The sequence below is a fragment of the Cyprinodon variegatus genome, unplaced genomic scaffold (assembly GCF_000732505.1).
Source record: "Cyprinodon variegatus isolate N-32 unplaced genomic scaffold, C_variegatus-1.0 Scaffold24, whole genome shotgun sequence".
Lineage (NCBI taxonomy): Eukaryota > Metazoa > Chordata > Actinopteri > Cyprinodontiformes > Cyprinodontidae > Cyprinodon > Cyprinodon variegatus.
In genome coordinates this window covers 743,205-756,781 of record NW_015150477.1, presented here as the reverse complement: position 1 = coordinate 756,781, position 13,577 = coordinate 743,205, and the positions used below count along the sequence as shown (strand labels likewise).

The window sequence follows — 13,577 nt, the reverse complement described above, 5'->3', positions numbered from 1 at the left end:
CCATCCATCCATCCATCCATCCATCCATCCATCCATCCATCCATCCATCCATCTTCCAGCAGCCTATGGGCAAAAGACGGGCTACACCCTGGACAGGTTGGCAGTCCATCGCAGGGCAACACAGAGACATATATCTATGCACATACACACTAAAACATAAGGATAAATTAGGGTTGTCAATCAAGCTAACTGTCATGTTTTTGGACTGTGAGAGGAAGCCATATTACCCAGAGAGTAATACTGCAACGTGATTGGTCGACCCTTTTTGGTTCATATTCAAATGATTTATGATGGATTCTTGTGCATTTGTTGACTTCCAAACACTGTAAAAATCAGCTCGCCGTCTCTCTGGCTTGTTTTAGGGTGGCTTGGATTCTATTGACTGCGCATCCATTCATTACTGAATACCACTGGCGATTTCTCATTGAATTCTGAGGCTAAACATCCCCTGTAAGTTTTGTAAAATTAATAGCTGAATATCCATTGCTACTGCATTAAATGTTCTCTAAAATACACTTAATGTTGCTCATTAATCAGCTGTTGAGCCCACTCTAGGACAGGATCTCCCCTCCACTCTGGAGCAGCAGGACGCTGCCTGTCAGTCTGTATGAGAAATCCCTCTTGAGGCCAGAGCATCTGTACATTGAGGCAAGCAGTGAGAAAGTAGGACCCTGATTGAATAAGATGCAAAATTCACTTCCAGTAAGGCTTAGTTCTTAGGGGTCAAGCTGGCTGCTTGAAGCTGATTGGCAGAATGTGCTAAAGAATTTGACTGACAGTGGCCAGAAAAAGGGGGGTTTTCCTCATGAGACTGAGAGGGGAAAAGGCGATCATTCAGTCATGTTGTTCTGAACTCTTGCCATGGTTTCTGGAGTTTATTATTTCGTAGAGCTTCACAACAGCTATTTTCACAGGTCATAATAATGTGTTTTATGTGTTTCAACATTTATTAAACATTATAATTTAATTAACACCATTGAAACCTCCCCTGTTTCAGAGACCAGCAGCTGCCACTGCTGCACACCATGGTAGAAAATAACACAATATTGAACTTTGACTGCCTAGCATAGCGGTTTACTTGCATGGCACAAGCCATTGAAAATAATGGGTTTCAGAGCAAAGAGGTCCATGCACCACGTCCTGTCTTAAAGGGGCAAAAATAATGCATAATTTCTCTACTGTCACATAATGCATAATCGGGGTAGGGGGTCTGAGAATAATCAACGATCAAAGTAACCTGACCAAAACATCTATTTTGACATCTTTCCTTGTCAAGAGAGCATTTAAGCTAATACAAATTTTCTTGTGACTGATATAAATTATTAAAGCTGAATTTAAATCTAGAATGCAGTTTCCTCATTTCTTTTTTATTTTAAAAAGATATACTTAAAAAGTCAACTTTAGGGTTTAAAATATAAATTTTCAGTATGTCTTGAAAATAGTTATAAGAATGAACTGGAAAAACACATAGCAGTGTAAGTCTACTTTTTAAACTTTGCATACTGTTGTATTCTGCAATTTCTCAAAGGTGTTCCTCGGGGAACATTACTAGTGACAGCATTTTGTTGGAAATAATCCTAAATGACATAAAAAACAAACAAGTGAAGCTCAACTGATGACTGGTTAGCCGTTAGCTCTAAACATCTTTCAGTTGATCAAATCTGGGTCTGACTTTCTGGCATATACAGCAGGACCTGCTCAACTTAACTGCTTCAAACATTTTAAACAAATATCTAAATGCAAGGATGACAGTAAGGAGAGTAATTCTCTGCCTTTAGAGAAAATATAGCTTTTGGTGTAAAATGGTGATTATCGCGGTGCATAAAAAACGTTAAGTTCTGAACTGTCTGCTCTCTTCTGTTTAGCATTCAAAACCCAAATCAAGACGCCGTGATAAGGGCTGTCGCAGCAGCAACAGTTGCCAGGGAAACCTGATGGCAGGATGCTGAGGACTGGGGTGGAGGATGAGGAGAAAGAGAGGGAAAAAGAGGAGTGGAGAGCGGGGGAGTTGGGGTAAGGTAGGAGTTTAATATGAGAACATGGTTCTTATGCTTAGGTTGATTTGCTGCTACTGAAGGAACACAGGCAGGCAACTTCAGATGCGGCACCTTTAGAGGAGTGCGACTAACAAGTATGTGAGGGTGGGTGGGGGGTGACGCCGGTTGGTGCATTAGTGGGTAGTCATGGCAACGAGGCGTTGACATAGCGGTATCACACTCTGAGCACTATGGTCAGCGGTGACATTCACAAATGTACACAGCGAGCCTTTTCAGTCTTTTCCTTTCCCCTGTGCAGAAATAAAACACTGAAAATTTCTTTCCAAAAAAGCCTGTGTACCACTTACTGTTTCTTATTCGCTACGTCTCTTCTCAAAAGAAGGCGAAGGGATACAAACTGTGATACAACAATCAAAGTTGATCAGAGGATAAACAAAAATAATAAAACATTAGTAATAAGAAACAGCCACCAAATTTCACAGACTTCCACTGCCTTTTTTTATGTGCCAAGTTTTTTTTTTATTTTCAAAGTGACCTCTGCTAACAGAACATCTCTCATAATTATAACCAGCGTAATCAGCTAATAATAACAATAACAATATTACAATAAAGATAACACGTGATTTTAAAAAAAAATCAAACTAGATAAAAACAAAAAATGAAAAACACTTATAATAATTTTGTATCGTTTTTTAAAAGAGATCTATAAGATTCTATTTTTTTTTTTATTTACTTGTCCTTTTTCTTTAGAAAAAAATTCACCCACCACTGAATACTGCACTAAATGCCACCTCCTCCTTCAACAAACAAGCTTTTCTTACCTTTTAAAAAAAAATGTTCATCCATTTTTGCCCCCCGCTGCAATCAAACCAACTCATAACACTGAGATACAGTCGGGAAATAATCCTCTGCAAATAGGTGCAGTCTTCGTGCTTTATGTCATATAGCAATGGTGTCCCATCAGAAAGGGTCGATGAGGGTCGGACTCAAGGAAGCCCTTTTATGAGCCAGGTCATTTCCTTCTGACGCTTACAGAGTTCGTTAAGTGGCAAGTTAGATCGGCCAAATGATATCAGCGTCATGTACAAATGAAAAAAGTCACTCTTCAGTTATCTGTGGGCAGTAGCAGTAACAATAATAGTCACTTCAACAATAATAATGATAGCACAATAACATTGACATTTCATATCATTAATATTTTAAATGATTTGTTAAACTTTCAAGAAATTAATTTTCTGCAACACCATTTTAACTGCAGAGTAATGTCCTAATGACAAATAAAGCTGAATTTGTTATCATTATTATCGGAGTGATTATTATTAATACTAGAGTGCCATCATAGAGGGAAAAACAAATTTCAAAGCTCCTGTCGTGTTTCATGGTTTTGCAGCAGAGAGTAACTGACTCTGTTTCTGTAAGTGAAAACAGCGTTTGTGGATACAACAAAGATCAAGACTAAAATAATATGGTTTTCATCACTTTGTCAGGTCTGCGTTGTGGCGTCTTTCTTTCACATGTATCCAGAGGAAGAGCAGTCAGGGCGGCTTTTTGTATTTCAAGTTCCAGGAAGGTTTAAGAGGGATTGTTAAACTAAAACAGCAGGGCATGTACTTAAATCTTTTTTTTTAAATATATATTTTCTTCAGTTGTTGTAGTGGTCACTCATTAGCTTGATAAAGATTTTTCATAATTTATTTGAATGAAAATATATTTACGGTATATATAATATGTATCTTCAGTTCTTTATATATCGCTCTATAGTTGTCCTTCACTCCTTCATAATATTTCCATTCTTTTAAAGAAGACAGTAACCAGTAACGTGTAAAATTGAAAATAGTGATAAAGTAAGGAGCAAAATCACTTTTTGTTGTTCTGATATTCCAAGCGGCGTTGCTGCTCCGCTCCTATTTTGCTCCCTCTGGGTTTTCCTGAAAACCTGGGACTGCTCTGCTTTGCCCACACAAAGCATTGTTTGCTATTCCCTGCCTTTGCCAAACACTAATCTGACAACATGTTCAATGGCCAATATTATGTCCCCCTCCAAATATATACACTGAATGCATCTGGAAATGTACGAAGCAATCTGTATACATCCTTGAAGGGTTCACTGCAGGTGTGCATTGTTCATTTCTGTCCGCTGAGAGAAAATGCTTGATCTTGAGCTTTGGCAAATACCATATCAAGCTGCACACAATGAGTAATTCTGACATTTGAGACTGTGCAGATGCTGTTGGTGGGACTGGTCTCCTGTCTCCTTTTGTCTTGCTATCTGTTAACAAAGGGCCACCAAAAAATAAAGGTTATGTAGAGCCTTTCTGAAAATTGTCCAAAAGGACATTGCGCTACAATCACTTTCAAATAGTCACTTGCTCATTTGCTTTAGCATCCGCTCAGTCTTACCTCAAACGTCTACCTTTTTTAGATTTGGGTCTCTTGCACATTTTCTTTTGAGCCGCTCTTGAAAAGGAGTGGTTCATTCTGGCCTTTTCCTATCAGGCCTTTCAGAGAACTATGTAGACCCAACTGAGGCAGGGCTACGTTGGACGGAAGGGTGCCACCAGTGGACGTCCCCCCACCAGTGCTAGATGGAACCTGGGAGCAGGATATGCTCTGCGCTTGAGAGCATGGCGAGGGGTTGTTGTTGTTGTTGAGGCCCACACCTGGCCCTGTGCCCATCCCAAGGCCCATCATGTTGCTGTTGAAATGATGTGTTTTGTAGTAGTGGTTGAGGTGCTCTGATCGAGCTAGGTTTGGTAGATTAACAATCTCTGGATGGTGCAACCTGAGACTCTGGCATCCTCCTAATCCACTGCCTGCGCTTTGTGTTACAGTGGAGCCTCCAGATATTCCACTGCCCCGGCCACTAGCCCCAGGACCTAGGTCATCATCCACATTGATGATCTCAATTGCACGAGCAGGGCCATGATGTTTGTGCAGCTGATGCTGCTTCCTCAGCTTATAGAACACCACCAGCATCACTGCTGCCATGAAGGTGATGGCTACGAAGCAGCCAATGATGATCTTGGTGGTCTTCATCACATCATCCAGGCCAGAGAAACCTGGTTCCGTGAATGGCACAGTGAAAGTTGGGCGAGTTGCCCGTGGAGAGGAGGACAACCAACCACCAGTTAGAGAGGAATCTGTGGTAGGAACTACCTCAGACAATAGGTCAGAGGGAATGGATATGGTGGTCTCATCAACCTGTGCATAATCATTGGGTCCTCCATTATCTGTTTCCACAGTAACAGTTGTAAAAAAGGTGATGTTGACAAGGGCATCAGCAGCAGTAACATTGAGGACAGCAGTTGCAGTAGTGTTTCCAGCAGCATTGGTAACCATGCAAGTGTACTGGCCTGTGTCCCTCAGGGTAACATTTGTGAAGTTCAATGTGCCATCATGTAGAACAGAAATCCGGACTCGGTAAGACCCATGGGTCATTAGTGTACCGTTGGGAGTAATCCAGTTAACGGACGTTGTAGAGGTACTTGTGCGACACTTCAGCTCTGCAGCCATCCCTTCAGTCACATTAAGGTCAGTAGGGGGCTCTACAATGACGGGTGCAAAGCAGGTGAAGTGGCTCTGGTCAAGTTCTCCAATGTACTTGCCCTTGAGAACTGGAGGAGCATGGCAGCGTGCACAGCAGGTGGTGTTACTGGGCACTGTCTCCTTCAGCCACCAACTAAGCCAAAGTACATCACAATTGCAGACCCAAGGATTATGGTTGAGGTGCACCCTCTCCAGTTGGTGAAGGGGTGTGAAAAGATCATGAGGCAAGGAGTGCAGGGAATTATGTGAGAGATTGAGCTCCTCCAGGTTTTTTAGATCATCAAAGGCATTGCGCTCAATCACAGAAACCTGTGAGTGCATTAGCCACAGCTTTTTAAGAGACACCAGTCCCTGGAAAGATCCAGGACGAATTATCTCCAGGCGGTTCCCTGACAACTCCAGCTCTTCCAAACGCACAAGGGGTGTCAGTTTGGGAATATCTTTAAGCCCACACATACCCAAGTTCAGGTACCGTAGATTGACAAGGCCAACAAAGGCTGCATCAGAGATGTATTCCAACTTTTTAAGCTCACCCAGGTCCAAGCGACGCAGGGAGGGCACACGGTTGAAGGCATAACTAGGGAGGGTCTCAATAGGGTTGTTGCGTAACCACAGCTCCCGTAGCTTGCTGAGGTAATCGAAGGCCTGCGTTGGCACCAACGTGAGGCGGTTGTCAAAGAGCTCCAGCGTGTTGAGGTTGGGGAGGCCATTAAATGCTCCGATTTCAATTTGTCTTATCTGATTCTTGGAAAGCTGAAGAATTTCAAGGTGCCTTAGCTGCTTGAAGGTGTCCGATTTGATGACCTGGAAGAATAGATGAAATTAGCATTAATAAAAAATATAAGGATTACTTTATATAGTTTACAAAGAGTGATAAGGAAAAATATTGGTTTCTTTTTGCCACACAAAAGCAATAGATAAATTCTTACTATTTAAAGAAGCAAACTCCAGCTGAATCATTTTGATTGGTCTTTTGAAAGGAACACCAGTGCTGAAAAGTTGATCAGTTTCTAAGACACATCCATGGTCAAAAGAAAGCAAACCTTTCTAAAATTATTTGTTAGTAAGTATTTTGTACATATAAAAAGTTTTTTGGTTGAACATAAAATTGATTCGAATCACTGCTGCTCATGTCTTCACTAGAACTAAGAAAATAAAGCACATCAGCCCGGGTCCAAAGTCCTTTGCTCCCTGTAGCTCTGAGAATAGATTTTTAAATCCTTCTGTCAGTTTTTAAATCACTGAATGGATCAGCACCTCAATACATAACAGTTTTGTTGTCAGTGTAGCAACCTCCCAGACCACTCAAGTCTTCTAATTAAAATCTACTCTATACAACCAGAACCAAACATTGAAAAGCTACATTTAGTATCCTATGCCCCCTTATCTAGAACAAACTCCCAGAGGACTGTAAAAGTGCTAAAAGACTGTTATTTTAAATCAGTTAAAAACCCATTTGTTTAGAGCTGCCTTTGACTGTTAAAGTTAAACCGTTAAATGAGGTACTATAAGTTTACGGTTGCAGTCCAACTGTTTTCTACTTGTTTTAATATCTACTTTTATTATGGTATTATCTTTACCACCTTTTATTCTACTTTTATTTTGCTTCTGTTTTACTTTTTTTCATTCATCTAAAGCAATTTCAATTGTGTTTCCTATTCAAATAAATGTGCATTGCTTAAAGGAGAATTCCGGTTTTTAACACTTTTAGCCCATTTTCTGTAGTGTCCAGGATGAAATCGAATGATCGACACCAAAATTTTGACAATTGGTCCTGTCTCTGCTTTTTGGCTCATGCAGAATCCCCCCCTGGCTGCTTCAGAATGGCTTTCATAGTGCATGTCCGATAATGTCCTTAAAACAACCTTAAACGTTCTTTTTTTAAAATATGCTACTCACCGGGTCGTCAGCGCTGTTCAATGACGTTCCAAAAAAAGTTTTGTAAAGAAAAAACGTTCCTGTAGTGTTTTATTTAGCATTTTGTAAATCCCATTGAGTTCTGTAGGAATAGTCAATATTCCCCTGCCACCGGAAACGGAAATGGGGCCTGTTTACACAGTTGTAGTCTTTTCGCTTCACTCTGTGTACTCCGACGTCGAGGTGCTAACGTCTCTGTTAAACACTTTAAAAAACTCTGAAAATGGAATACGAAAGGTGGATTCTTGATTCTCGACGTCGGAGTACACAGAGTGAAGCGAAAAGACTACAACTGTGTAAACAGGCCCCATTTCCGTTTCCAGTGGCAGGGGAATATTGACTATTCCAACAGAACTCAATGGGATTTACAAAATGCTAAATAAAACACTACAGGAACGTTTTTTCTTTACGAAACTTTTTTTGGAACGTCATTGAACAGCGCTGACGACCCGGTGAGTAGCATATTTAAAAAAAAGAACGTTTAAGGTTGTTTTAAGGACATTATCGGACATGCACTATGAAAGCCATTCTGAAGCAGCCAGGGGGTGATTCTGCATTAGCCAAAAAGCAGAGACAGGACCAATTGTCAAAATTTTGGTGTCGATCATTCGATTTCATCCTGGACACTACAGAAAATGGGCTAAAAGTGTTAAAAACCGGAATTCTCCTTTAAGATTGAGCCTTTTGGTTTTATTATTAAGCTTGAATAATATGAATGGAATTTTCCATCCAACCATCCCTCCATCCTGTCCTGTCATCTGCAGACATACTTAAGAGGACTATGCGGTCTTTGTTGGCATCAAAGATGGACAAGAAGCTGAGGGAGCTGGTAAACCGCTTTGTGGCATGGTGTGGAAACAATCGCCTGGTCCTGAATGTCAGCAAAACCAAACATATGATTCCAGATTTCAGAAGAAACAGGAGCAAGATGAATCCTATATAAATCAAGGAAGAAGCATTGGAGGTAGGGGAGGATTATAAATACCTCGGTGTTCACCTGGACAACAAACTAGACTCGAGGCGCAACTGTGAAACTGTCTACTAGAAAGGACAGGGCAGATTGTACTTCTAAAGGAACCTCAGGTCCTTCGGCGTTTGCAACGAGATGTTACATATTTTTTTTATAAATCTTTTGTGCAAAGTGTGATCTCTTCTGCCATCATCTGCTGGGGTTACAAATGACTTAAAACAGCTCCACATGCTAGTTCTGTTCTAGGAAGTCCTCTAGAACCACTAGAGATGATTTAACAGAAGCTAATTCTTCATAAAGTGAAGAACGTTATGGAGAATTGATTCAATTAATTTAACATTATAATCCTTATTTATTTCTTTAAGAAAAAGGTAGAAATAGTAATCCAGTGTTTACCCTGTCACCCCAATGGCCAATGCTTGGTGTTATTAGCTGTAGAAGAAACTATTCTATATAGTAAAAACAATCAGAGCAGCACAGAGAAGTGTTGTATAAGCAACTTTCAAGCAATAACAGTTACTGCTGCAAATTGTTTTTTTTTTGTATTCCCCAATCATCATATGTAGTGATCTGTATTTAAAAAAATAGTAGACCTATATAGAAACTAGTAATTTAGTTTCTTCTTTGCAGTGTGCTCTAATAATCATAACCCTGTGAAAATGCCCAAACATGACCCCTTGTTTTGTTGTTATAACTGCACCATTAGATAAAGCTTAACATGTGGGTTCAGCTGATGCATGTTTAACATTGACTCCCTCACCAGCAGACAAGGAATCAAGGAAGATGTTGTTAAGGAATATAATCTTAAAGTGACCAATCAATGCCCATGATGACTTTTTTCACAATTTGTGTTAAAGCTCAGGTAGGAGTAAAATCCTTACCGTACTATTGCTTGACATACTTCACAACTGACTACCAGATAAAAAATATCAGAGGATTATTTCCATTTCTAAGCGCAGATCAGGTATTATTTTAGGTTTCAGAAATACAGATAAACCTCATAATTAAACAATTTCAAAATTGGCTTTAATTTATAGGTGCATTCCAGTCTTCTTGTTAATGAACACATTTTTAACTACAACAGAACATCCTCACTCTAAAACCAAGACAAACACAACCATTTTGCACTCAATGATTAAAAAAATACGAAACAGCAGATCCAGAAAAAAATGTAATGATCATTTTTCCTCAAGTAACTGTAACTTTAATGATACATAGATACACATCAATACATTCATTAAATAATTTTTTAACTCAATTATATTGATAATAAATAAAAAATATCAATCCACATAATCTTTAAGAGACACCTTCATTGTGAACTTTATTAAGTGCAATGTTATGTCATGATTCTGCACTTTTTTGGTTCTGTTTAAAGTTTCTTTTTTTAGTTTTAAGTTCCACTTTGGTTCATGCGTTTCTGTTTTTTCTAGTTTTATTGTTTTAATTTCCATTATGAGGTATCTGGATGTATTTGAGTTCTTATATGTCTTGTTTGCCTTCTGTTGCCTATTGTGTCAGCCTCTTTCCCAAGCTCCCTTCTAGATTCCTCTGTCAACACCTGCTCCCAATCTGCTTACAAGCCTGGTCTTTGTTTCTGTCTTCCATATATACACCTCCTGTTAAGTCACTGTTTGCTGGTTCCTCTTCATCATTTCATTGCCATTCATGTCTGTTACCCTGGTTTTAAGTATTTTGTTGGAAGACTTTTGCTTCTTTTGCCCATTTGGACATTAAATCTGCAAGACACCACCTGCAGCATCAGTCTCTGCATTTGGGTCCTCTTCAAACCTCCACACAACCTCACAGGTTATAGCAAACAGATAATATATTATAATCATTATCAAGAGCTTAGAAATAAGCTCTTGATAATTTTGAATTATATTTAAATCATAGTTTTTTTTTAAAGTTTATATCAAGGCAAATAATTCTATTAGACGGGCTGAAGATATCGAATATTATTGATTTCAAACTTGTAAAATGAATAGAAATTTCATGACAACAGAATTTGTGATACTGCCAAACATTGCATCATCATTCAAACAAATAGAATCAACATTGTACGATGAAAAGGCAGGTGATAAGGGTGGGTGCTACAAAATGTGAACATTTATAACTCCGTAAAAGTTCAAAAAAATCCACTGGACTTGGTGGGTCGTTTGGTCATTTGAACCAAACGACCCATTCATCGGTTACCATTTGCATGTTTCCAAGCAATACAAGGCCTTGTCTATATAAGACTCAAACTCACTGCGGATCCAGACATTTGAATTGAGAAAGCTTCCTGGAGAGGTGGCGAAACATCTTCAATCTTGGAAATCAAGTCCAGTGGATTTTTTTTGAACTTTTATGGAATGACTATGACCTGGATGACTGAGAATCTTCATCAGCAACATTTATAACATGATTTTATATCGTAAAACGATGCAAAACTTAGTGAACTTAGTAATGATATAGTGGACTCATTTCCTGAGAGGAGTCCAGGCAACACAGTGTTCATCCTTTGATATTATTTTATGTGAACAAAGGTTCTCAGCTAGTTTTATGCATCACAGCTGATGATAGATTGATGAGCATAGCTACCATGGAGGAACCTTGGTATTTTTTTTATCTGTGTGCAAAAGAATGGAATAAATTTGTTTTAGCTGCTTGGTGAACTGAGAAGACTAGTTAAGGGTAGATATAGAAGTAAATAATAAGCCCTCCCACTAGACTATTTAAAGTCTAGAGTCGATGTTCACTCTGAATAAAAAGGCAGTAAAAATTAGGTGGAATTATCACAGTGATAAGTGTCTGACTCTGAGTCTGGCTCTGATGGCTGAAAAGGCCAGGGTTTGAGAAGTCCGACAGGACCAGCAGCCATTGTGAGCATTGTACCCTCCGTACAGGACTCTAAAGCTGGAACTCTCCTGAGCATAGATGTGGTTCCAGTGCCCCCCCCAGCAGACACACCACCAGTGTTTCAGAGAAAAAAAAAACTGATGTTCTTTCATTATTTTGTGACCTACATTTTATATGCTTAGCAAGACTTTTAGTCATTCCAATTTACCTAGGTGATTAATAACACATACTTCTGCAGCATTACAAATATACTCAATTGCTACTTGAGATGGATTTAAAATCGAAAACAGCATTCCTCTAATAAAAACATAATATAAAAAATTGCCCATATGAATTTTAGGAAAATGGGCTATCTAAGAGATGATGATGTGGTTTCATGCTTTGATTTGGCATCAATGTAATTGGATCATAAATCATTAAATCAATGTTTTAAAGGGGATCAATTTATCATTACATGACCTTTATTCCCATAATTAATAAACAGCAATTTTAATATAATTCAACCGCAGGGCCATATCTCATATTTCTTCCAATATGCTAATCAAATCATCTGAGAACGTATTGTATTGATTATTTCTGCATTTTATTTAGGTTCTTACTGTTAATCAAGGAAAATTATTATTATCAGATAATATATCATCTTCTGCTGAGAAGAACCCGTTCAAACAGGGATTGGTAAATATTCTTCATTGTTGAAAACAGACAAAACTGGTTCAGACGCTTAAGAGCAAATGTTTAAATCAATTAGGATAACAAGAGAGATTTTAACTGCATTTAAATTTAATTCATTATCTGAATAAAATTTTTTATTTTTTCTTATATATCTAGGAATTAAAGGCTTCTCTCAGGTTTTGCATTAATCATAAAGTCCCAGATCTGAAATATTTAGATTCAGTTTTTATATTTTTTTCACTTATATTTCCAGTGTGCCTCTGGACTGTAACTGAACCCCTGCTGACCGGCTTCATCGTGACTCGTGCTGTGAAGCCGTGCCCAACCAGGCGGCGCATTCGTCAGGCAGCCACCACCACACACAAACTTGACCTTTGTGTAGCACATGTGCAAAAGGTCGGGCATTGCTCAGTGCTCGCACAGCAACAACGTCATCATGGATAAACCTCACAAGCATTCGCCTGAGGAGGAATCGACATGAGCATACTTAAGCAGAATATGCAAAACTGGAACGCTTCAAAGATGGAACCTAAAATTCTGATTATATTAACCTATTCACAGAAACTATCTATGAATAAAATGGAAATAAACTTCAATTTTTTAAATGATTTTTAAATATTCAAACTCTTAGTTTGAGTCAACTTAGAGAAGCTTTGCTGTGCTTGAATAAAGCAGCTTGTATAGCTTCTTTTATTAACCTCCTTAATGCTGATGAATAGTGAGGCAGTAAACTCTAAATCAATACATTTGTGCTGCAAAAGAGCACTTCACTTTGCTTTTAAAGATTCTAAACAAATCAAGAATATCTGTTTGCTTTTCTCACATAAAAACTGTACTCTGACCCAGCAAATCAGATGGCTTAGCAGGTCGATTGGAGAGCAGTGACAGTGACCATGTCAGCCCTTCCTTCCCTCAGCCCACACGAGGGTTAATTGTGGCCATTAAATTGGAATGAGTAGGTGTGTCTGAACGTCTGCCGGCTGAGAGAAAATAAAACAAACTTTGAGCTGCTTATTACCTGACAAATAGAAAACTGAGGGTGAGGAAGAAATCATGAACACAGCAATGCAGCTAATACAAGAAATCCCTCATACTTGATCTATTGGCGTAAATGGCAAATGCTTTTTTAGTCACATTGACCAATCAAATCGCCTTACAATGCAGCTGCATTCACCCGATTGCACTAACTAACATTCATACATAGACAGATAAAGTCGTTGTTGTGGCATTTTATTCCTAACTTGTAAATTGGAGCCACTGTTTCAAAATTTGCTGCCTTTTCTAAGATTTCCTGTTTAATTCAGCTATATAGAAACATTTAAAGTCAGGTCTGGTTGTTCATACCAACACATATTTAGATTGTCTACTGAGTTTGCACCTCTGATCAACTTAAAAACTATTTTTTGTGGGAAAGAGGGTTTGGATTTCATGTCTATTGAATTCTGAACCTCAATGCAGAGGTAGAACAAAGCAAATAACAACTCTCTGCAGTTAAGATGTTTGCAGATATTTATATTCAACCAACATGCATATATTTAGATAAAGGCCAGCTCATATTTAACTTTATTTACATATATACTATTAACCTGACTCCGCCAGATGGATTTGCTCCGCATATCCATCTGGAAACCTTC

At 38.7% G+C, this 13,577-nt stretch overlaps 1 protein-coding gene across 4 annotated transcripts in view; it reads right to left on the bottom strand.

The window, feature by feature from the left end:
- Nucleotides 1-2,390: 2,390 nt before the first annotated feature.
- The window catches only part of lrrc4b (leucine rich repeat containing 4B), a 68,231-nt gene continuing 57,044 nt past the window's right edge, over nucleotides 2,391-13,577 (bottom strand). For 3 of the 4 annotated variants that reach the window (XM_015393150.1, XM_015393167.1, XM_015393158.1), the window contains exon 3: nucleotides 2,391-6,347. In XM_015393150.1, the coding sequence (XP_015248636.1) occupies nucleotides 4,416-6,347 (1,932 nt within the window). In that variant the 3' untranslated portion in view covers nucleotides 2,391-4,415. The remainder of the gene's footprint in view (nucleotides 6,348-13,577) is intronic. The other variant, XM_015393177.1, reaches the window with a different exon arrangement.